Source organism: Ailuropoda melanoleuca, chromosome 11 (genome assembly GCF_002007445.2).
Source record: "Ailuropoda melanoleuca isolate Jingjing chromosome 11, ASM200744v2, whole genome shotgun sequence".
In the NCBI taxonomy this organism is placed as follows: domain Eukaryota; kingdom Metazoa; phylum Chordata; class Mammalia; order Carnivora; family Ursidae; genus Ailuropoda; species Ailuropoda melanoleuca.
In genome coordinates, this window is record NC_048228.1 from 8,062,511 (window position 1) to 8,086,648 (window position 24,138).

The 24,138-nt window shown below is 49.0% G+C and overlaps 1 protein-coding gene across 1 annotated transcript in view; it reads right to left on the reverse strand.

Annotated features, from left to right (window-relative positions):
* Positions 1 to 3,449: 3,449 nt before the first annotated feature.
* Positions 3,450 to 24,138, reverse strand: part of MTOR (mechanistic target of rapamycin kinase) — a 121,889-nt gene continuing 101,200 nt past the window's right edge. The window contains exons 38-58 of the mRNA XM_034671192.1: positions 23,830 to 23,947; positions 21,103 to 21,348; positions 20,324 to 20,424; positions 19,366 to 19,462; positions 19,013 to 19,111; positions 18,608 to 18,730; positions 18,311 to 18,493; positions 17,767 to 17,901; positions 17,375 to 17,549; positions 15,934 to 16,069; positions 15,229 to 15,376; positions 14,470 to 14,592; positions 13,956 to 14,038; positions 12,269 to 12,341; positions 11,611 to 11,685; positions 11,088 to 11,223; positions 10,351 to 10,416; positions 8,174 to 8,254; positions 7,817 to 7,897; positions 5,039 to 5,144; positions 3,450 to 4,394 (exon numbers count right to left, since the gene is read on the reverse strand). Coding sequence (XP_034527083.1) covers positions 4,379 to 4,394; positions 5,039 to 5,144; positions 7,817 to 7,897; positions 8,174 to 8,254; positions 10,351 to 10,416; positions 11,088 to 11,223; positions 11,611 to 11,685; positions 12,269 to 12,341; positions 13,956 to 14,038; positions 14,470 to 14,592; positions 15,229 to 15,376; positions 15,934 to 16,069; positions 17,375 to 17,549; positions 17,767 to 17,901; positions 18,311 to 18,493; positions 18,608 to 18,730; positions 19,013 to 19,111; positions 19,366 to 19,462; positions 20,324 to 20,424; positions 21,103 to 21,348; positions 23,830 to 23,947 — 2,401 coding nt within the window. The 3' untranslated portion in view covers positions 3,450 to 4,378. The remainder of the gene's footprint in view (positions 4,395 to 5,038; positions 5,145 to 7,816; positions 7,898 to 8,173; positions 8,255 to 10,350; positions 10,417 to 11,087; positions 11,224 to 11,610; positions 11,686 to 12,268; positions 12,342 to 13,955; positions 14,039 to 14,469; positions 14,593 to 15,228; positions 15,377 to 15,933; positions 16,070 to 17,374; positions 17,550 to 17,766; positions 17,902 to 18,310; positions 18,494 to 18,607; positions 18,731 to 19,012; positions 19,112 to 19,365; positions 19,463 to 20,323; positions 20,425 to 21,102; positions 21,349 to 23,829; positions 23,948 to 24,138) is intronic.

The window sequence follows — 24,138 nt, forward strand, 5'->3', positions numbered from 1 at the left end:
GGGACCCGGGGGGCCCAATTTATCACATATTTAAGGCTAGTCTCTCCCAAGCTCGTCTGTGCCCGCCTCACCTGGTTGATCTGGGCTCCAGTGATCCCCTCTGACATCGTCTATCTTCTCCCTCGCCACTGGTTCATTCCTAACGGCCTACACGTATGCTGGCATCGCTGCCAACTACAGAGACACAAAACATCACCGCACACTTCCTTCCAGCCCCTTCTAGGCAAACTACTGGAGAAGGCTTTCCGTGCCCACAAGCTCACGAGCTCTCTCGAACCCCTCCAATCGGACGTTCCTGCCCGCGTACACCGCTGGAAACACTGTTGCTGAGGCACCTATCGGGAACTCACAAAATGAATTCGGGAAGAGCTGTTCTGAGGGAGGCGGCTCAGGCGAAGGCTGGGAAGCTTACTGTGGTGTGGCCTTTCTCCTAAAATCAGGAGTGGCACACCCTTAATTCATTTGGCTTAGTAAGTGTTCAATAAATGTTAGCTGTTCCCGTTATTTAGAATATCGTATTAACAGGAATATCCTATTAACAGGAAACTGTTTTCACACTCCCCACCCTCCCACCAGCGCTCTGGCAGAACAAAGACCTAGCCTAGCTCATTTTAACAACAAATATTTTTGAGCCTTATTCCGTATGGGTCAACCTAATACCACATCAGGCAATGCTGTGTGGTTTACATGAATTATCTCAACCTCAAAACCACCTTTTGGACTAGCTGATACTATTATCCATACTTTCAGAGGAGGAAGCAAGCACAGATGAAGCAATTTGTTCAAAGTCATACGGGCAGTATGAGGTGGAGTTGAGATTTGAAACTAGGTAATTTGACACCACAGCCTTATTTCAAACTACTTTACATGCCTCCAAGAGTTTTAAGTCCTAACCTATAGAACTGTACCACGTGATAATTTTCTTTGGTTGCGTTATCTCGCTTAGCACAATACCCTTTTAGTTCCACCCACCTCATTGCAAATGGCAAATTTCATTTTTTGATGGCTGAGTAATATTCCATTGAATACATATATACCACCTCTTCTTTATTCATTCATCTGTCGATGGACATCTGGGCTCTTCCCACAGTTTGGCTATCGTGGACACTGCTGCTATAAACATTGGGGTGCAAGTGCCCCTTCAGATCACTGCATTTGTATCTTTGGAGTAAATATGTAGTAATGCAATTGCTGGGTCTATTTTTAACTTTTTGAGGAACCTCCATACTGTTTTCCAGGGAAGCTGTACCAGCTTGCATTCCCAACAGCAGTGTAAGAGGGTTCCCCTTTCTCCACATCCTTGCCAACATTTGCATGGAATTTAAGAAACAAAACAGAGGAGCATAAGGGAGGGGAGGGAAAAATAAAACAAGACAAAACCAGAGAGGGAGACAAACCATAAGAGACCCTTAAACATAGGAAACAAACTGAGGGTTGCTAGAGGGGATGGGTGATGGGCATTAAGGAGGGCACGTGATATAATGAGCACTGGGTGTTATATACAACTGATGAATCACTGAACTCTACCTCTGAAACTAATAATAGACTATATGTTAGCTAATTGAATTTAAATAAAATAAAATTAAAAAAAAACTGTACCAATGCATGCAAGGATCCCGAAAAGCATTCCTGCCACATCCGTCCCTTCTCACAGGAATACATGAAACCATCCAGGATCGGTAGGTTAATGAGACTGTCCTTAAAGGCTTCCATCAGTTCATCTACCTTTGGTAATTCACCTCAACAAAGTTGGAAGGTTTTGTCTAGATGTAACTTGAAACCCATTGGATTCACTGACAATATTAATCCCAAGGACTCCATGTCCTAAGGAGTATGTCTTTCCCATTGATGGCCACCATTTTTCCAGAGTCCATTCATTCCCATACCCTTTATCTTTCATGAGTGGAAACATCACTGGTCATTGATAGTTATTTCATGTAGAACCAAAAAAGTTATGGTGATCATATTTTCCAGAGCAAAAGAGTTGATGCATGGTTTAGAATTATAGAAAATCTGAGACAACTATGAGGGTTAAAACTTATCAGTATTACTATTGATATTTAAACTCATCTTTGTTTTTAACAGAGGAGTCCTCCAACAAATGTGCATGGAGCAGCACCATCCATGGTCCAGGCAGATTTGGGGGCCACAACATCATGTGAGACAGGGTTCCTGGCCTTGTAATGCTCGTGCTCTTCCTAATACAAATTCTTTGAATAGGTTTTTTTTTTTTAAAGATTATTTATTTATTTATTTAACAGAGATAGACAGCCAGCGAGAGAGGGAACACAAGCAGGGGGAGTGCGAGAGGAAGAAGCAGGCTCCCAGCGGAGGAGCCCGATGTGGGACTCAATCCCGGAACGCCAGGATCACGCCCTGAGCCGAAGGCAGACGCCTAACGACTGCGCTCNCAGGGGGAGTGCGAGAGGAAGAAGCAGGCTCCCAGCGGAGGAGCCCGATGTGGGACTCAATCCCGGAACGCCGGGATCATGCCCTGAGCCGAAGGCAGACGCCTAACGACTGCGCTCCCAGGCACCCCTGAACAGGTTTTATGATTCCGTATTCTCACTGGGTAGCTGTGGCCCACAGGAATTTAGAAATAGAAAATTTACCTGAACTGAAAATGCTGTTCTGTGGAAGCACTCTTTAGGCATGCTTTTTTAAGAGGAATCTCGGCATAGCACTTGCTGGCTCCATTCAGCATTCTCTCCTCCCCATTATTGCAGGCCTCTTCCCTAGGTCCTGCAGCGTCGTTTTCTCTTCACCTGTTTGACACTGGTTATCTGTTTTAAAAAATACTATTAAAAATACTACTCGGATTCTACTTCTTGGTTTTAGAACTTTACACAGTTCCCTGTTGTCCATGCATCAGGCTCAGACTCCTTGCTGTTGAACTGAGGCAGGCGGCCCCCTTCTAGTTGCTATCATTCCCTTTGTTCTCCACTGACTGTTCAGCCAGCCACGCTGAACTGAGGTCCGACTGCGTGTAACTGCCATTTTACATATCAAAAACAGTCTGAGACTTGCAATCGGATAGGGTTCAAGTTAATACTCGCCATTCCTGCACGATATTGTGCTTTCAGATTGACTTTCTGCTGAATGTCCTCACGTGCTTCATCTGATACAGTCCCACTCGTCCTTTAAAACCCATGGAAAATGTCCCCCTTCCACGAGGCTTTCCTGGCTTGGCCAGTGGAATTCGGGCCTCCCGTTGAGGCTCACACCCTGGGTGTGGGTCTTCTCCCCACTTAGCTTGGGGAGTTACCAGTCCACTCCGACATGATGCCGATCCCACCTTGTCTGCCCTGTGCATACCCCGAGGAAGGGGACCATGCCATGTAGCTCCAGGGCTCTACGTGGTCCCTAGTATCACAGGCTTAGTGAATGCTGGCAGTTGAAGGATACCTGCTTCCTTTAGAAACTCGTAATTATGAATAAAAAGGCACCTATACACGTTTCTAAAATTCTGATGTCATTTATTGGCACAAAAATTATTCAGATACAACATGGTGTCTAGAATGGCTACACTTGATACTTTGTGCATTTAGTTTAATATTTCTTTTGCTCAGAATTCCCAGCAGGTACCAGACCTCCCTCTCTGTGGTCAGCACCTCCAGGACAGCATTTGTTTCCAAGCCCTTGCTCTAAACACAGAGCGTTCAGACTTCACTGAAAACATCCCAGGACCGTGCTGGGGAAGGCTGCTGTGGGCCGCCCTACTGCACCGTGGTCTCTCTGCATCTGCTCGGCAAAGGCCACCCAGCCATCCGAAGAAACTCCCCTCCTAGCATTCGGGTCTTGGATTGAAGTGTGTAAGTCGCAGCATCATGGGTGAGGCAGAAGACAGACACTTTCCACCCATTTTGGCCCATCTTACAAATGATGCTGTCTGCGGACCAGTGAGGTAATGGGACGGGTGGAAGTAACCAAGTCAGCTTCTCCTGATTCCTAACACATGTCCTCCATGGCCTGAGGCTTCTTGACTGTGCTGAGTTTACTGTATCCTTGTTGAGAGGAATGACTAGGCCATTCTTCTATCAGCAACACTTATGATGAGTTCTCTTGTGAGTTAAGTCAAAACCCGTATTTCTAAGTTATGGATCTTCTGTTCCCCCAAATCGATGGCTTGATTTGTGTAGTATTACTGTGTTGACTGTCCTGGAAACCAAATCAAGCCTTGTGTTTCTGACAATATATTCTTCAACAGCAGCTAGAGAGTTGGTTCAAACCAACATTTAATATACAGTAGTACTTTTCATTTACATTTCAAAATATTTAACAAAGTCGAGCTCTCTGACTGTGGTTTCAGTTTAGTGGAAGCATATACCCAAGTACAAAAGCCTCAAGAGAAATGCTGTGGGCATGTCTGGGCCTCGGGTTACCAGAAAGGACACCTAAGATGACAGAGAGAAAAGGAATATTTTAATAATTTGGGCTTTTTCAAAGCTTTACATGGATACACTGAAAATGGAGAGACCAAGGTCTGACAGCCCCCGGGGATATTCCTTGAGATCTCCTACAACTAATTGTGTTGGACACACTTATCATTTCCCGTCAAGGGCTAATGCCTGCTGCGGCCCCAGAAGGACACTTCCCCATCACCTTCCCTCTCAAGTTTCTACCTTCAAGCGTGCCTCGGGCAATTAATCAAAGCAGACCCCAGAGTGGTCCCTGAGGTGACAGTCCCAGATCATAAGTTCGTCTCTGCATCTCCTTCTCTCTATTGGTGCTCTGGCTTCTTTTCCTTCGCCCTTCCCTCTATCTTGGAATTGACAGCAGAAATCCAAACAGAACTCACCTACATTTCTAAGCCATTTTTAAGGTGAATTTAATCTATTTTGGTGCTTGCCTTCCAAATATGAACCCACATTTCTCAAGTTCCTTTTCAGAACTGTGAGCGCACACGGCGAATACAAACTTTTAAAGAGATCTGACACTATGATTCCCCTTTCTGGGTACCCCCCCAAGTCTTTCCTGCCACACTGTGACCAGGACACAGGACGGGGCCCTGAGTGCGTGTCCGCGCACAGGCACTCACCAGCCGATGTAGCATTGACAGAGGTTCTCGTGGGACGTTGCTTGTTTGATGAGCAGCTCCACCTGTGTTGGGACATCCAGGGTTTCGTCATGAGAAAAGTCCCGACCTAGGACAGGAGAAACACACAGTTCTTCTGTACCTGTTTTTCCACTCCGTCCTTGCCCCCAGTTTGGCTGGCCTGTCTATGCAGCTCTGCTCAGTTTCTCCTTGTCTATGACTATGATGGCTGCCCAGCAGCTGGGTTTTCTTTTTTTTTTTTAATTTTTTATTTTTTTTAAAGATTTTATTTATTTATTTGACAGAGAGAGACAGCCAGAGAGAGAGGGAACACAAGCAGGGGGAGTGGGAGAGGAAGAAGCAGGCTCATAGTGGAGGAGCCTGATGTGGGGCTCAATCCCAGGACCCTGGGATCATGCCCTGAGCCGAAGGCAGATGCTTAATGACTGAGCCACCCAGGTGCCCCAGCAGATGGGTTTTATTTTTATTTATTTATTTATTTTTTTAAAGATTTTATTTTTATTTATTCGACAGAGAGAGAGACAGCCAGCGAGAGAGGGAACACAAGCAGGGGGAGTGGGAGAGGAAGAAGCAGGCTCATAGCGGAAGAGCCTGATGTGGGGCTCGATCCCATAACGCCGGGATCACGCCCTGAGCTGAAGGCAGAGGCTTAACCGCTGTGCCACCCAGGCGCCCCAGCAGATGGGTTTTAAAATTCACCTCCATGTGACATGAATACACACCAATCTCCTCCTAACAGAGACTTGGTTCAAAGAAGGGAAAGGCCTGCAGTTGGCAGAGTTTAGGAGTGGCACAGATCTAGCCACTGGGTTCGTAGAGATTCCTTCATCCGTTGCAATCATCAGGCAAGTGAATGAGAAACTGTGGTCGGTTTCAGTCCTATAACCTCCACTGCTGGGCCTTTCCTCCCACAGGAACTTCCATCGCAAAGCCATTATCTCAGCCTGGAACAGGCATTCATGGCCGGCTGATGAAGCCTCTTTGGCACAAGGGTCATTTTCTGTCCTCCCTGGCCCCACATGTCCAAGCCTCCCTGCTGGCTTCTCACTGTTAGCACGTGCCCTCGTCTCCTACTTTACAAGTTCATCCATTCACTGAGCTCATCGTTCTGGACCCCTGACGTGTCAGGCAGTGCTCGAGGCTGGATTTGTTCCACAGAAGCTCCCTCTTCGGTGCTGCTGCAACCCTTGGGAGCCGTCCCTCCTCCAGCTTAAGGCTAAGTTCACCTGCGCTCCGGACCCCACAGCCTCCTGCTTCCTAGGGTGCCTCGCACAGTAAACAGTCACCTACCCTCCTCTCACTTCTGTTTTCAAATGTTTGTAAACTCGGTCCCCTCGCCCATTAAAGAACAAAAAGCTCTCGCACACTACTCCTGCTGTAGCCAGCCCCACCCCGCCTCCTCTCGGAGCCAGGTCTCTCACAAGTTTGAAACTTGCCTCCTCTGCCTTGCTTCCCTCTCGTACTTCACGTTCTCTTCAACCCTTTTGGTCTGGCTGCCAGGCTCAGCATGCTCCCAGAAGGCCGCCAGTAACTTGGAGATGCCGTCGGTGCCTGCCATCCCTCATGCCTCATCGATCCTTTGGATTTTACCTCCTGAAGATCTGGAGGCCACCTCTCTAGCCTAGTCAACCGTCCAGCTGCAAATTGGCAGCAGCTTCCTCCCTCCACACAGCCCCCATGGCCAGAGCAGGGAGGATTCCCCAGTGCAAACCCACTGGATCCCTCCTGCCTCCCTCCTCCCCCTTTATGCCCTCAGGGCTTTCCCATTGCCTTTAGGGCAGAGGATGAAAATGTAAAGCCCTGTATGATCCCACCCTGGCCCACTCAAGAGTGTGGGCACTCTGCTTCTGTGCTCTTCCCATTTCACTCCCTGTGGTAGTCAGACTCGTCTGCAATTCAGACCATTTTTCTTGCCAGATTCCCTCCCGCCACAGGGCCCTTGCATGTGCTGTTTCCTTTACCTGAAACAATCTGCCTCTAATTATGTCCTCCTTTAGATTTTAGCTCAAGGGTTGTTTCCTAGAGAAGCTTTCCTGGAACTTTGGCACTTAAATTGCCTTGTGACTAGCATCACAGCCCAAGCCCTTTCTTGCACCTAACACTGCCCCTTTAGATGACGACCCCATGAGGGAAGGCAATCTGTTGGCTCTTACCAGCCATTTCTTCAGCATCTAGTGGTTATAGGTGCTCAACAAACAAATACAACTTGACTACAACACTTCTGTGCCAGGCCCCACGTGTCTTCTTTGAGCCTCACCACCTTTTGAGAGAGGCATTCTTCCAGATGAACAGAGAGGCCCGGGGGTCACTCAGGGTGCAGTAGAGCTGGGGTCTTCGGCCCCCCTGACTCTCACCCCTCCATCATACCATCTGGCCTACAGGACATGTCTTGTTTTCAAAAGTGTGCATTTCTCTCCTTTCACATTCTCCACTCCCACAATAGCCCCCGGAGTGCAGGAAGGCAAAGGATCAGAGCGGTCAGGTATGCTCCAATATCAAAGCCGTGACGATAAGAACTTCCCTGAATTTGACTGACTTTGGACCCAAATGAACTTTACTCACCCCCGTCTGTTAAAATGAGATTCACACTACTTAAATTGAGTTTAATGGTTGTCAGAGAATCAGAGACCCTCCAGTTAGCTGCAGAGTCAAAGTTTAGGTACCAACATAGTTGGAAAGGGGCTGACCTTCCACTCAAGGAGAGAAAAATCCCTCAAGACTTTATGTTCCTTTTAAGTAAACACATACGCAAACACTCACCAGTGAGCTTGTCTCGAACCCTGTTAATAATTTGAATAGCTTTCTTATTTAGGGCCTCTGGTTTCACCAAACCGTCTCCAACTGGAATACACAAACGTAGAAATGACAGTAAGACGGGGTCGTCACAACAGGTTCAATGTATGCCCGTTTTTCTCAAATATTCACTTTTGCAAGTGTTGAATAATTCTTCCTCTGTGTCTATCTTTGTCTTCAGAATAGAATGAGAAATTCACAGACCCTTGTCTGCTCAAAGGCGGGTTTGTTGCTTTATCTTACTGACCCCTCTCGCAGTATGGCACAGCTGCTATGTTCTTAATGAGCTAGTCACTGGTACGAGTCCTCAGAGGGCGGACTTACTGAAAGAATGAATAGATTCTGGCACTGTGGTCCCTGTTTTCTTATGGGCAGGTTCCCCAAGTTCCACACCGTCCAAAATTTCTAGGAGGAAAAAAAATCGATTGGCAGAAAATTCCAACACCAAGAAACCACTGTTGCAAGCATTAGCCCTACTTCTTCACATACTATATTCCCTTGAACACTCACCCTGCTACTTCTGAGGCGAAAGGAGAGGAAGAATGTGTTTAAAAGATTTTACATCTCCAAAGTATGAATTTTCAAGCAAACAGCATTTATAAAATGTTCTGACATAGAGAACAGGAGTGTGAATCAATCCCTGGTGACAAAACTTGTCAAAACCATAACTGATGATAATACAAAGACCACTAGCGTTCAGTGGGTCACACTCATGACCAAAGTGCTATTTTTCGGAGGTATTTATACATCCTTTCTGGGCAGGAAAAGTCCTCAGGCTTACAGTCACCCTCCACTGATTGTGGCCTTCAGGAGAGAAGAGTCCAGGAGCAGAAGTATGACGATTTACATATTGTCCTTATATACCACAGGCCTTCAAAATGAAGCCAGGGATGATAATACTTTTATGAATGACCACTCAGAACTTAACTTCAAGCCACATAAAACCAGCCAGGTCTACCACCATCTGGGGCCACCAGAACCAGCTGTCTTGGTTCCTCTCGGCACTCCATAGCCAGCAGACAGGAGTCACCCAACAATGTACCAGTGAGGTGGACCCTGAATATGAAACCCGTTAAGTCTCCCAGACTTTGGATGAGACCAGTCACCCGCACGAGGTACCCCAGACACCATGAGTAATTCAGGCATCAGTCATAAATCCTGTTATGGTGTCCAGGCTAGAGTCCACACCTGTTCACAGACTGCACCATAAGCTGGGACCTCAATTTCCTGCCCAGGACACCCTCTTCCTTCCCACTCACCCAGTAAGGCCAGCTTATATCCCACCAACCCAGGAGCTCCCTTAACGACTGCCGTTCAGAGTGGTACCTCCTTCCTCTTAGCCCCACGGCCTCTCTGAACCAAACTGCGAGCTGCTGGATCACACAGTGGACTTTACTGTTCTCTCATTAGTTCATGTGCTATACAGTTTGTCAATTCTATGTCATTCTGGGCTTCTCTACGGTAATCTCTGCATATCGCATTCTTTTTGCACCCTTAAACATTATTTGGCTTAGCTAAGCAACTAGTAGCAAATGTTCCATAAATGTCTGTAGAGAATATTTACTTTTTTACACCCCAACAGTATTTCCAAGGTGTGAACTATGTAGGATGTTGTTAGATGTTATGAGGGAAAAAAGAGTGGGCTGGGAAGGGGGGCGGGGAGGTTGTGTGAAATAAAGTTAAACAGCTTTACTTTAAGACCTTTGAGAGGTTCCATACACAAACCCTGTTCTGGCTCTTGGAGGGGCATTATCTTCCCAGGACCCTATTCTGTGGACCCACTCTTGGAAAGTGCTTCCTGTGGCTTCCCAGCTCCTCAGCCAGCAGCGTGAATACACTTCTACGGCTTCCGTCCTACTTCTGAGCTATTAACAATGCTCTAGAACCATGTGATACAGCTAATACTTATCCCGGTCCAGACATCACTAAAGGGCATACGAAATACTGGCTAATATTCAGATGTGCTTTTGATTGTGTGGTTTTGTTTTAAAGATTTTATTTATTTATTTGTCAGAGAGCGAGCACAAGCAGGGGGAGCGGCAGGCAGAGCGAGAAGCAGGCTCCCTGCTGAGCAAGGAGCATGATGTGGGGCTCAATCCCAGGACCCTGGGATCATGACCTGAGCCGAAGTCAGATGTTTAACTGACTGAGCCACCCAGGCGTCCCTAATTGAGTTTTTATAGCTTAAACTCAGGTAGTTTGATCAAAATTTCTGAGCCTTAGGTATCCACTCCATCCTGAGAGGCATGAAATAAAAAAAAACATGTGCTCAGTAAATATTTCTACACCAACTTTCTGAAGTTAACTACATGCCCATTAGATGCTATTTTAGCAGGAACAGAATCGCTGCAGGGCTGCATCAGAGCCTCTAGAAAACACCCTTCGTGGCATGTTACCGCCTCCGCCACGCCTGCTAATGGCAATCGCAGAGCTTGCCTTGTTCAAGACACACTCTGGACAAAAGGGGGCAGAAGCTGCAGCCTCCCTGGGGATGGACCCACCTACTGACTGTCCAGCAGAGTAGGAATCCGTCCTTGTTCGGGACCGCTTGTTGCCTTTGGTATTTGCTAGGGGAAGAAACAAAGAGAGGATAAAAAGGGCTTCAAACTTTCACTTGAAAGAAACTTGGTTGATATGATATTTTCTTACAACCATAAAAGTGCAATTTTGCTAAAAGCTAAAGCCCCTAAGAGGAAGTGAGGATGGATGACTCAGGACTTGGTGGGTGAGTGTTAGCATGGGTGTGCAATCCTGCGGGACACTCTGTACCGCTGAGCTGAATTTAGATGCTGTGGACCAGATGACAGAAGGCGAGAGCAGGACTGATTGGCAGTGGGTGAGACAGCGGGGTCGGTCACCCTCTTCTAAGGAGGGGGAGCAGAGAGGAGATGGAGATGCTGCTGCCCCCAGATCCCAAGCGCTTGTGCCTCCCATCAAGATTCCAGCTTGCTACTCTTTATGAAATCCAAACAAACAAAAATCACCAGGCTTTATCCTTAAAGTATTTTAATTAATATTTAAATTAATAACTGGTGTTTTTCGTTCTAGTTAGTAAGAAAAAATACTTGAAATTCACTTCCGGCCACTGGAACGGCTCTGTGAAAATGTAATGCAATAGTCCAGTAATACGGCTCAGGCTCCAGGCTGGCAGGGGGCAAGGTTAGTGAAATGTAACGTGTCAGACAGTCCCAGTTCGGAGTGTGTGGGCTCCAGCTCCCGGGCACTTGCTAATACTCACTGTCCATCAGCCTCCAGTTCAGCAAGGGGTCGTAGACAAAGGCTTCCAGCACGGCCATGACACTATCCTTGTGTTCCCGAAGCACTTCCATCACCGTGTGGCACGTGATTCTATAGTTGCCATCCAGACCAGTAACCTGCAGGACCAGAGCCACTCACCACAGAAGTCAACAGCCCCGGCCCTGCCCCTGAAGGCCTCAGAACCAGAAGTGAGTCGAGAGGGTCTGTCACCCACACTTCGAAGCAGACACAGGCCATTACTGATGTGGCAGGCTGGGAATGTGTTCAGAGCAAGGGGTCAGGTCAGGCCTGTGATTCATAGGACACAAAGTCTGACGTGAAGCATGGTGAGACTCTCAAAGATCGATCATTTCTAACATAATGGAAAATACCAGGAAACAACCACAGAACCAACCCAGGCCTTCTGGGGAACTGATGAGACCGAACAAGCCAGTCTGTGTGCAGAGCCGGTCCTGACTGTATTGGCCCCAGTCCAAAGCAGCTTGTTCCCAAGACCCACTCACCTCCATAGCATTGGTCAGCATTCTTGTTAGTCTAAATGGAATCTTCTCTGGGAATTTCTCCCTGGTCATAGCAACCTATGGGGAAATAAAAGAGTTTAAAAACCAAGTCCAATGGCGAGATTGTTCTCTTTTTTTTTTTCTTTTCTTTTGCATTTTATTTTATTTATTTATTTTTTCTAGGCTAGGTTATTTTCTTTAGCTAACGCCAGGCAAAGGCAGGTAGCTGTTCTTTGCATTGATTTCAGTTAGGGCACAGAAATGAACTAGCTTTAGTTTAGTGAGGGAACTTGTCACAGAGATTTAAAAGGTAACTAAAAAGACACACACACACAAAGGGACAGGAGGAACAAAGGAAAAGGACAAGTGTGCATCACACCCAGGCCTTTGACCAGCGGGCCAATGCAGGGATTGGCATTGACTGGGAGAAGATTCCTGAGTCAGAAGGTATGTGAACAGTGGGCCCTTGCCTCAAAAGGGGTTAGAGTCCAATTACAGCAAGTATCAAACGAGCATGGCCTTCACCTCTCTATTGCTTTGGTAGGAGAGACAGGGATCAGGATAACGCACTTTGAGCTTAAATTTGCCTGAATGGTCAGAGGGTGAAGAATGGTCATCCGGAAAGGTCAGCTTTGCGCGGTGCTCTGGGGCACGGGCTCACCTCAAAGCAGTCCCCAAAGTCGATGTGCAGGATCTTCCCACTCAGCCGGTCCAGCATTAGGTTGGATGGGTGTCTGAGAAACAGGAGAGAAACCACAGAGGGCTCACTAGCGCGGCACTGATGAATCAATCGACAAGGATGTGGTAGTCCGGGCCCTGCCCACAGGCCAAAGCCCGCCCCCACCTGCCTCTGAAACACAGCTTTTCTGGACTCGGCCCTGCCGATTTGCCATGTACGGTCTCAGGCTGCTTTTACACCACAGGCAGACATGAGTAGCTATGAGATATCACATGGCCAGCAAAGCCCAAATTATTTCTTATCTGGCCCTTTACAGAGAAAGTTTGCTGATCCCTGCTCCAGGTCCGCAAGGAAGATTGATCAGCGTGAATGACAAGCTGCATTCCTGAGGTCTCTGGTCACGAGACGAACCCTGCCTGGCGGTGCTGGCATCTTGGAGTGACGAGGCTCTATCTTCACCCCTCAGCACCCAATACGGGATCCCATCTCCTGAGCCCCCAGACCCATCTAGGAAGGGTCATCCGGCTTTTGTCACCAGGAATTCTCCGGGCTCTTTTTAAAAACAATAATTCATTATTTTTATGGGAAAAATTATTTTTACTCTCAAATAGTTGCATGAGACGTGAACCCAGGAGAAAGAGCAGACGCTAAGGAACTAGTTTTTTCAAGGCTTCTAGAGAGTCAATTTCTGAATATTCCTTACCTACTTTTTCAGGCAGTACTGTGGATAAACTTATTATGCAAAAATATCAGAAGGATCTACTTTGGTTGGTTTCAATTACAGAAACAGAATTACTTATCTCAGCACAGTGGTGACTGATAAATGTTTAATGAATCAGAAAAATCGATCATATTCTTTAAATTTTTATTTATTTACTTACTTAAAAAAATTTTTTAATTTATTCATTTGACAGAGAGAGAGAAGAGATACCAAGACAGAGAGCATAAGCAGGGGGAGGGGCAGCAGGCAGAGGAAGAAGCAGGCTCTCTGCTGAGCAAGGAGCCTCACAAGGGCCTTGATCTCAGGACCCTGGGATCATGACCTGAGCCAAAGGCAGATGTTTAACTGACTGAGACACCTAGGTGCCCCTTTTTAAGAAAAGTAAGCTCTACACCCAATGTGGGGCTTGAACTCACAACCCCAAGATCAAGAATCACATGCTCTACAGACTGAGCCAGCCAGGCACCCCTGTATATGGTTTTTAACATATTAAACCAGGGGCGCCTGGGTGGCACAGCGGTTAAGCGTCTGCCTTTCGGCTCAGGGCGTGATCCCGGCGTTGTGGGATCGAGCCCCACGTCAGGCTCCTCTGCTATGAGCCCTTCTTCCTCTCCCACTCCCCCTGCTTGTGTTCCCTCTCTCGCTGGCTGTCTCTATCTGTGTCAAATAAATAAATAAAATCTTTAAAAAACAAAAACAAAAACAAAAAAACGTATTAAACCAGCCTATGGAGACAGTAGTACCCAAGAACTAGGTTCTAGTTTGCTCGGCTGTTCTGTTCCATGGATAAATAAAAAGGGATTAAGGCTGATGCTGCAAACAAGACCCGAAGGTACAAAATACAATTATTTACCAAATGGTCATAAACCTTACTGGAAAACAAGAGGGAACTGTTTAAGAAAGGTACAATGTAGAAAAAGACTATAAAACCCAAATCAATTTACTCACCGATCTCCCAGGCCCAAAATATACCCAACCATGGACATGACCGCTAAAGAGCGGGTATAGTTGGTTCTTCGGTCAAACCACACCTGGAACATAGGAGTGCATGTGAACCAAGGCTCTGGAAGCTAACTGGCTTCAACATAATTACACCTCAATCAGTTGTTTTCTTATGTTCCATCAGTAACCAGTTAATAACATAAAATGGAATAAAGATCTCATTTATAATTGTAACAACAGTAAACTATGCTTGGAATCAACAGAACCCAGATGAAAAAAAAATTAACCTTTGCTTAGGAATACAAAGACCCGAGTAGATGAAAGTATCCATCCGAGACCATAAAGATGTAATAACCTCCCAAATTATTTGATACATTTAATGTAATTCCACTCAAAATTCAGTAGAACTTTTTTGGGGGGACTGTGACAAAATGATACCAAAATTTATCTGGAAGAAGAAAAAATTAAAATAGCCAATGAAAAGAGGGCAGAGGCGTGGGAGGAGCCCAGCACGTCCTACCTCGGAGCTGGGGCTCTTCAGCCACAGCAGCTTGGCCAGGTCGTCGCCGGCCGTGTTATTGACGGCGTGCTCGAACACCTCCACCTTCTGCATCAGCGTCAGGTGATCGTAGTCTGGTGCCATCTGCGTCAGGACACAACCGTTCTGAGAGCGCCCCCAGACTGGCAGCTTCCACCCAGGAGGAAACGGGGCTCTGGGTCCAGGCAGAACTGGGTTCGGATCTCACCACCCCAGCCCAAAGGAAAAGGAAGTTAAGAACAGTGCAAAAGGAAGGAAAAAGGGGATGGCCAGCGGAAACTGATGACCACGGGGACTGCCAGGGCCTAAGGGTGAAACACCAGGTCCCACCTGAGTACAAGCCGACTGGTGTGAATGAGAGCACTGGAGGCATCAAGGTTCTGGGTAACAAACACATCTCTTTCTCACTACTTACACCTCTACTAACATCATTTCCCCGTGTGGCCAGTACCCCGTATACAACAGGCGTTCGGTCGATCCACGTTGCCTGAGAAATAATACCGTCCCCTCTCACCTAGAATGCTGAACACCTAACTTCTGGGCTTTAGGGTCCTGTTTGTTAGAGGTAATCTGCTTTAGGATTCCCTTCATGAAAACTTCTTCAGTAGAGAATCCTCCCAAGTAGATTTTTCAGTGACGTACACACACAGAAGAGCGAGAAGAGCAGCTCTGTAGAGATTTCCCAACTTGCGAGTTACGTCAAGACATGAAAGCACTGGGTTTGGCAGCCTCCTCACATACCCGCAACATGATGCGATGCTCGATGTTGAGAAGGATCTTCTTCTTCTCTCTGTAGTCCCGGATGAGGGCGTGCAGCGTGTCGCAGTGGGGGACCCAGCCGATGAGGCCCGAGTTGGTTGATAAGGGGATGACAGCGTATCTCTGGATGCTGGCACCCGCAGGAAAGCAGGGTTATCGGATGGTAAACACAGTGCACCTCTGACTGCCTCACAACACATGCAAGCCGGTTCAATGGCGCCCCCCGCACAGGGCTGCCGTGAGGTGCGCACGAAGGCAGCGCGCTGCTGGCGGGAAAGCACCACCAGCCTCCTCAACCTGCCTGACCGACTCACTGCTGTCGGGGAGCAGCCCAGCGATTGTTTCTAAGCCAAAAACAACCTCCAACTTAATATCTGTGTTCTTAACAGAAAGAGGACGAAGAAAGCAGGGCAGACAGGGAAGGGAAAACACACCAGACGTGCAGCATCTCTAGTCTAATGGCCACGGGCTGCTCCATTCTGGACCCTCCCTTGAAACTACGATAACAGGATGGATGATTCTTCTTGCTGCGTTTGACACTTTGGCTACTGATGACTTCCTGTCAGGTTCATAGGTCAACAAACGATTCCGTGAAGGCACAGGACCACAGGGGAGGGAGGTAAGGAAACCCTAGACCAGTTAAATCACTGCCGTGTCACCCCCTGCCCCACCCCGTGTCCTGAATACCTGAGGTTCTTGCGAAGAGACGTTGGGTCGTTGGCCAGAAGAGTGTTCACCAGGCCAAAGAGCTGCATCACTCGCTCATCCTGCCGCAGGTCTTCGTGGCCCTTCAGGAGGAAAACAAACTCATGCCCGTTGCTGCCTGTAAGGAACGGTGGGAGCAGTTAGCACAGACCAGCCCTGTACTCCCAAGCGCCCAGAGACTACGTGTACCTACCCAGTCACGCTTCACACACACACAGAAAAGTACCCTAGAACTGACGAAAAGAATGGCCCTGTTTTTGATGGTCCCCAATGAAATGTTGGTCAAATTAAAAATAAATAAAATTAAAAACAGCTCTGTGTTTGAAGATCAGGAATGATTCTGCACAGAAATGGTCATTCTGTATGTTCCCCTCACAACCCACTCTCTGCCCTTCTCTGTCTTGCTCGGGCCTGTGAAGCCCGACCCCTAGACACAACATCACCTGGGCTCCCAGTGGGGCTTGGACAATGGGGGCACTGGCAGGAGGGAAATCAGAGGGCGGGAAGAGGGAGAGGCCAAAGGGTTTGCCTCTGACAACATGCCAGGCTCCAGTTCTAGAAGTGTTCAGTGTCCCTCCACCTGGGCTACAGCTTCTGGTGGATGGCCTCTCTTTCCAGGTTACATGCTCTTGATGGGCTCCTTGCCCTTTCGGGCCTGGAGGGTGGGGGTGAGTCATAGCTTCTCACTGTTGGCTCTCTTTACTCTGCTCACAGCTTTCCCTGGAAACAGGTCCTTCATTCAAGTCTCTGATGAAATACTGTGAAGAACCTGACTGACCCATGTTTTAGTATCAGGAGACGCCAGCCCACGGAGAGAGGATCACCTGGGAACCACAACGAACTGATGCTGGTGAATAACTACTGCATTTGAAAAGCATGAGCCATATTAAAGAGAGAATCCTTGAAGGGCCGCCACAGCATCCAGGCCTCCTGCAACGACCCTGGGTAGGTCACAGAGCTCACCGTGAGAACTCATTTCCACCTCAGTGTGTTCCTTTCACGCAGTCACTTCTCAGAGAGAGAGACAGTGATGGTGAAAAGAGAACATCTGAGAGCCCAGGAGTCCTTTCTTCAGCCCTGCTTGTCACCTACCACACCTGCATCTGGATGTCCCTTGGCGCTGTCAGCCCCTGCAGCTGCCTGCTACCCCCATCTGCCCATGCCACACCCTCTGACGGTTCCCTCCACCTGTTCCACAGGGCGGTTAGGCGTTAAGCACGCATGATGGTACGAACAAACTAGGAGTCCTGAGGAGGAAATAACGAGAGGCCCGCTTGTGCTCTATTTGTCTCTCCATAAACATGGGAGAGATGCGGCATGGGAAGATTCGTGGTGTGAACGGTGAGCGGTGATTTCAGAAAAGGGGAGGGGTTCAGCCACAGTGGGAGGGAGATGCAGGTGGCAGAAGCACAGGGGACCTTACCCATGAGTGTCAGCTTCCGGGGCCTCTGCTTGGAGGTGATGACCTGCAGGGACGGCGCTATGGACTGAATGCGAATGATCGGCTGGTTGGGGTCGTACGTCCCTGGCACAGCCAATTCAAGGTCCCGGCACATAAGAAGTTTGGGGGAAACATACTGCAGTTCTAAGGAGGTGAGCTGTGAATAATTACCACAGGGGTTAGTTTTCTGCCTCCGGGGAAGAATTTAAATGCAATTTAGGTATCTTTCAATAGATACCTAATAGCAATGACTTGTCCCACAGTTTGCAGATAGAAGCAAAATCGGATGCTTCAGAATTAGTGTTAGAATGTTCACAAAAAGGAAAACATAAGGGACGATGTGAGTTAACGCTGCTAGAACCTGAAGAGCCTACCTGAGGCAGCTGCTTCGAGATTCGTCTGAACACGTGATAATAGAGGTCCCAGGCTTGGGTGAGGTCCTTGACGTTCCCGGATTTCATGTACTTCCTGCACCACTCTTGGGCCTCCATTAAGTCTCGACCATACGCCTGAGTGGGGAAGCAGGAGAAGTGCGCGGGTCGTCAAGGTGTGGACTATGCCACAGGCTGAACCCCCAGCAGACAGCACAACGGCTCGGCCGCACGCTACGGCTGGATGGCTCTGGCCCTCGGCCAGGCTTAGCAAGGGCAGCGTGCTGGCCCAGTCCTGGAGGCCCCAGTCTCGGGACGGCTTATGGGCAAAGTAAGGAGAAGCAAGATGTGCGGGGGAAGAATCTCATGGTTTTCCAGTTAAGTTTTGGGAGGGTTCTCGTAAGTCAGTGACAATTAAATTGCTGGTGTTTTTATATTCCGTGACCTCCGTCAGAAGACATTTTATTCAAGTCAGCACGAAGGCCGGAGGGAAAGGGCTCTGGTAAAGGCTTTGGGTCATGTCACGCCATGTTTTCTTATCCCATACCTGATTAAAAGATGTTTCCTTCAGAGTCTGGGGGCCCCGTTCCATCATAGCATGCAGGGGCTCCAGCACCTCAAACATGCCTTTCACGTTCCTTTCCCCAAAGTACAAACGAGACGCTTCTTCCAGGCCTTCGTGCCACATCTCGTGCCACAAGATGGCCACGCGGATTAGCTCCTCGCTCACCTGGACCAAAGACGGCAAAGAGAGAAGCACTGAGGATGAGCTAACCTCAGAAAGGCCCGTGTTGGAGACAGAGGCCGTCCTCTCGCCAGCAGCACTGCTGCGAGGAAGACTCACCATCATGGCCTGCTGGACCAGGGTATTACTGTGCTCGCACATGTTCTTCAGAATCTTGTTGGCTGCGTTGTGGCGGGCCGTCGTGGTGGACTTAGAGGCCACGGTCAGGGGGTAGATGAGGGCCTGAGGCAGACACGGAAGGAACACTTGCAAACTCTGACTTTCAGGAAGATAAGAGAGATGGAGAGGATGCTTCTGACACTGATTTGAGTCCATCACTCAATCCTGGGGCGGGTGGGGAACTCCTCTTCAGGAAGGGCCCTGGGCCCGGGACTGCCAGCCGGACAGATGGGATGCCTGGCTCCCAGTTCCTGCACTTATGTCTCTAGCGCAGCTTAGGAAAGGCTGAGATCCAGATCAAAAGGTTAGCTGTTTGAGGAGAAACTGCCCAGGATGCCCACATACCTGCGGGTGGTACCGGCCAATGTCTGTGAGAAGCTGGTGAATGAGGCGGCCCACCAAAGGCCTGGGAGTATCGATCCTTGCGATGAGCTGCGGTATAACCTGGTGTTCAGAAAGACACGGTGTGCAGCATGTGAGGTGTGGAAACAACCAGTTATTCTGCACAATGACCGGCTCTTGAAACTTGTTGTGGCAGATGCTATTAAGCTCTAAAATGGATCATTCCTTTCAGTTCTCTGGGAGAAACTAAAGAAAATATGGAGTCTTGACCTTGGGACCTTCTTTACCACTGTTCACTGAACACCGCATGATCCCAGGAGGAGACAGAGCAGGAGTGAGACCTGAGCCAGCCTTACCTGTAACCAAGTGTCAATCTGAATTGCTTTCACCCCCTCCACTAAGGCTTCATTTACGTCTGGCCAGTGACCATAGTCAAACCATAAGGTGAGGACTCTGGCAAAGAAAAATGAGAAAATCACAGAAAATTGAGTTTCCTAGCTTTTGTCCATTTTGTTTGTTTGTTTTAAATCTTTAAGACTCCTGAGAAAAGAATAACTGGCAAAGGGGCACCTGGGTGGCTCCGTCAGGTAAGTATCTGACTCTGGATTTCAGCTCAGGTCCTGATCTCAGGGTCCTGGGATCGGGCCCGCGTTGGGCTGGCTTCATACTCAGCGGGGAGTCTGCCTGGGGAATCTCTCTCTCTCCCTCTGCCCTCTCCCTGCTCACACTTTCTCTAAAATAAATAAATCTTAAAAAAAAAAAAAAAAAGAACAAGAAGAAGAACTGGCAAGGCCTGAAATCAGTGGTTCCCCAGTGTCTGGTCTCAGGACCACCTGGGAGGGTGGCTGGTGGTGGTTGTGAGTACTTGGCTCAACACAAGGAGGGGCATCCCAAGTGAACGCTTGTTTTATTCCAGATAATGTAGAGGGTCCCAGGAATCTAACAGATGAGCCCAGGGACAACCTATGGATAATCTTTGCACATATAGAAAGCCACCTGGAGACCAGCGGCAACAGGGTAAACATAGGACTTAGCTGCCCTTGTCACCCGTAGTCTTCGGACTGGCTGGCCTGAGCCATTTGTTTCGGCCTAAGTGGCCTCTCCAAGCTGAGGGGATTTCAGGACTACTGCACAAACAGGTGCGCTTCCTCCCTTTGTGACAGCGCGTGCATGGAGCATTCTCCTCAGTCCTGGCAGGTGGAGGCTGGTCAGCGGTTACTCTTGGACATATTTATGGGGGGGTGGGGGACGTCACGAGTCATCCTGTGTCCGGTGCACACACAGCCTACCAGGGGCCCCGCCCTTCTCTGATACCTCAGCGTGTCCTGGAGGTTGTTGCCTCGTGACAAGGAGATGGAACGGAAGAAGCCCTGGACCGCAGGGACGGTGTACATCAAGAGGGTTTTGGATAAATCCTGTTGGAACACACGCATGTTAATTAATGGAAACTCTTACCTTCGTTTTCTCATCTGTAAAAGGGGCTCACAGCATAGTAACAGGACCTACCTCAAAGAGAGGTTATGAAATTAAATCAGTTAATGCATGAGAAGCTTCTGGATTAGTACCTGGCACACAGCAAGCACTCAGGAAATGCCAACTGTGTCACAATCTAGCACCTTGGGCTAATGGCGGCTTCCTAAACAGGGGGGCGGAGGGGAGCTGAGACTGAACACACTGCTCTCTGGGCCTGCTAACTACCCCGGTGCACTCTGAAGGGACAGCCGGAGGAGAGGCGGGGTGGGGGGAGAGGAAAAGGCAGAGGTCAGATCCCGCTGGCCTCTGTCCTCAAATGGACCCGCAGATGTGCATGGCCACCCACACACACTGGCGCAGGCTTTAAGGGGATGAGCTCATTCTCATGGGAAGAATGACCAGGAACTCAGTCTTCAGCTTGGGGGCTAAAGCAGCACCACAAATACAAACACGTGCACAGAAGCACCGTCTCGAACAATGCTGGCTGGTGAGTAAGCCAAGCCGTCTAGCTTCCTCCGTTCAGAGTGAAGCCCAGGTTCCTTAGCGCTCTGCCACCATCCTACTCCTCAGAGCACCTGGTGCCTGGCTCAGTCCTCGCTGGGGGAGGAAGGGAAGGGTACCTCAGTGACCTTCTTCTGCAGAGGAGACGGAGTGGGGCTGTTCTCGGTGCTCTCGGCCTCACTCTCGCTGTTGCTGCCCTCGGTGCTGGTGGCGGTGGCAGTGGCCGCTGTGGTGGCGGCAGTGCTTGTGCTGGTGATGTTGGCCCCACTGGCGTGCCGCAGCTTCTTCTTCTCATCACGGGCTTGGTTCTGATGTTTGTAGTGCAGCACAGCCTCAAAGTTCATCACTGCCCACGCGTGCCAGGCCTGGGAGGGGCGAGAGTCGAAGATGAGGAGGCTGGAGCGCCAAGGCCTTAGAGCAGCGTGAGGCCAAAGCTGAGGAAGAGCGCTGGGACTGCCCCTTCCTCTCAGTGGCCAGCAGAGGAAAACTGCACCGACACACTCAGGCATGGGGCCTTTTACTAGATTCAGCCTGATTCCTTCATTTTGTGGTGCCCTCACTGTATCAGGACTGTGGTGAGGCCTGCGGGGGAAGGGCACCTGAAGAGGAGCAAGCCAGGTCCTTATTTCAGGGGCCTTCTGGTCTGGTGGGGGGCCCAGCAACCCAAGGACAGGCAAATGTGAGGGGCAATGAGAGATGGACAATGGGCAGGCCAGGGTCAGGGAAGGCTTTGTAGAGGGGAGGTTTCTGGGGTAGGGACTGAAGAGCAGCCTTCGATGGGCAAGGCGGGGACAAGAGGACAGCAGCAGGGACTTCCCAGCCTAGAGGTCAGGGACGAAGATGCAGGGTGGCCAGCACAGTGCAGTTCATAGGAAATGAAGAAAAAGATCCGACTGGAGTGCAGTCCGTGCAGGAGAGTGGTGGGGGGAAGGTTAGCAAAGGGCAAGGTCAGATTGTAGACAGGCTAACATAATAGGCCAAGGAGGTCCCATTTCATTCTAGGTTTTAAAGATTTCTTTGGCAGCTGTATATGAAACATTATTTACGAGAGCACAGGTGTAGGGGAGTGATGGTCAAAGTCTTAACCAGGTCCCAGGTCAGTGGGAAGGGAGCACACCAAGAGCAAGCCATGGGGGAATGTCGCTCATCTGTCCAGCTCTCCCATCCAGCCCGTGTGTGGCCTGTCAGAGAGCCGGTGCCCAGTGACTGTTTGCTGGGAGAAGCCCTTGGTGCTTATTTTGGTAAAGGAGGAACTATCCACGCTCTACGGCCTAGAGCTGCAGGAACCGAGGGTGCAGCCCTGCCTCGTGCAGACAGCATGAGGCACGCTTTGATGTGGGGCCTCGTAAGTTTGTGGTGATGGCAGGACACTAAATACTCCACTGGATATACTTTCTGGGTAATCGGGAAATTCCTTTGCATCCCTTGCTAAAAACCTTTCTTTAACATAAATGTGCCCATTTGTCTACCTAAGCAGAGTAGGTTGATCATAATTGACCTTTTATTTGATGAGTCACAATTTGTAACGGCCCAGGCTGTTTCCCCACTTCATTTATTCAACAGCTCTTCTTCATCCACACTGAGCCAGGGGATGCGGTGAGCAAGACAGAAATGGTCTCTGCACACACACAGGACCACACCATTACAGTAAGACAGCACAAACCCAAAAGGACCCATACAAGGAAAAACTTAACATTCCTAGAACCCATTTTTTTCGTGATTTGTTTCTTTTCTAAAATTTGAGTGAAAGAAAGTAATCTGGTGAGGAGACACTTCCAATTGGTAAGGTTCCAGCTAATCCAGGGTTTACTGGATATGTTTTGCCAGCCTAGAAATGAAGCTGTCCTACATAGAGTCATTATTGCTGCTATCACGAAATGGGCATTTTTCAGATCAGAATGAAGCATGCTTCAATCAGGATAAGATTTTTACTGTAGATGCTTCTGTGTCTTCAGATATACGTTTTGATCTCGGAGGGATTCATTCTTAAAGTATTAGTAAATTAAGGGGCGCCTGGGTGGCTCAGTGGTTAAGCGTCTGCCTTTGGCTCAGGTCATGATCTCAGGGTCCTGGGATCAAGCCCCGCATCGAGCTCCCTGCTCAGCGGGAGCCCTGCTTCTCCCTCTCACACTTCCCCTGCTTGTGTTCCTGCTCTCGCTGCCTCTCTGTCAAATAAATAAATAAAATCTTAAAAAAAAAAAAGTATTAACAAGCTAAGGAAATGCTGGAAAGAAGTCGATGACACCTGCTGTACCGAGTGGCTATTACCAGGAGGCAGGTCCCTCAGGGAAAACCTAAAAACTAAGGCTATGTACTCTCCTCAAAGATGAGTTCTCCCCCAATTCCTCCTCTATCAGTCAACCACATCTTTGATACATTTTCAAATTCTGTTTATCTTCCTGAAAAGTTTCCCCTATGCCGTAACAGGATGTTACCCAGAGCTTTCCAATAAAAACAGAGAAGTGAAGTTCTTAGATGAGGAGCAGGCAGGGATGGAAATCAGGAAGAAGCTGGGAAAGAACAGATGACCCAAGGGAAGATAACGTCCCAGAGATGAACCGTGTGTCCAGATGCTCGTACCACACAATCAGCTAAGCGTCTGTAAGGCAGCAGCGCTCCCCGTGCCACACACGTAATAGTGTGTGGTCAAGTGTTTCTCACATGAAACACTCTATCACCCTTTCTGTCTCCATGATGCCTGCACGGGGCCTCTGACAGTCTGGCTGCTGGCCTGCGAACAAGCAAATCCCCGGCACGGGACCTGCAGCTGCAGGGCCGTGACGGGCTGGGTTCTCGCCGGGGCAGGCGCGCTGGGAAGCCTGGGGTTACCGGGGTTACCGGGTTACCTTGTACCAGCTGCGGTCGTGCTCCGTGGCCGCGCTGTAGTACTGCAGCACCTTGGGGATGGTGCTCTCATTGATGCCCTGCAGGTTCAGCTGCCACTCCCCGAGCTTCAGGAAGCACCTGCACACAGGGAAACAACCCCCACGCTAGCTCCCCTGCCCCCCCACAAGGGGACCAGCCCACTCTGTCGGCAGAGCACGAAAGCCTCCCCGAGCTTCACGCTTGCTCCCAGGAAGAGGCGTGATGGAAGCACCAGGATTCTCAACCACACAGAAGGAAAAAAACGGGTGTTAGGGCTGCATTCTGAATGT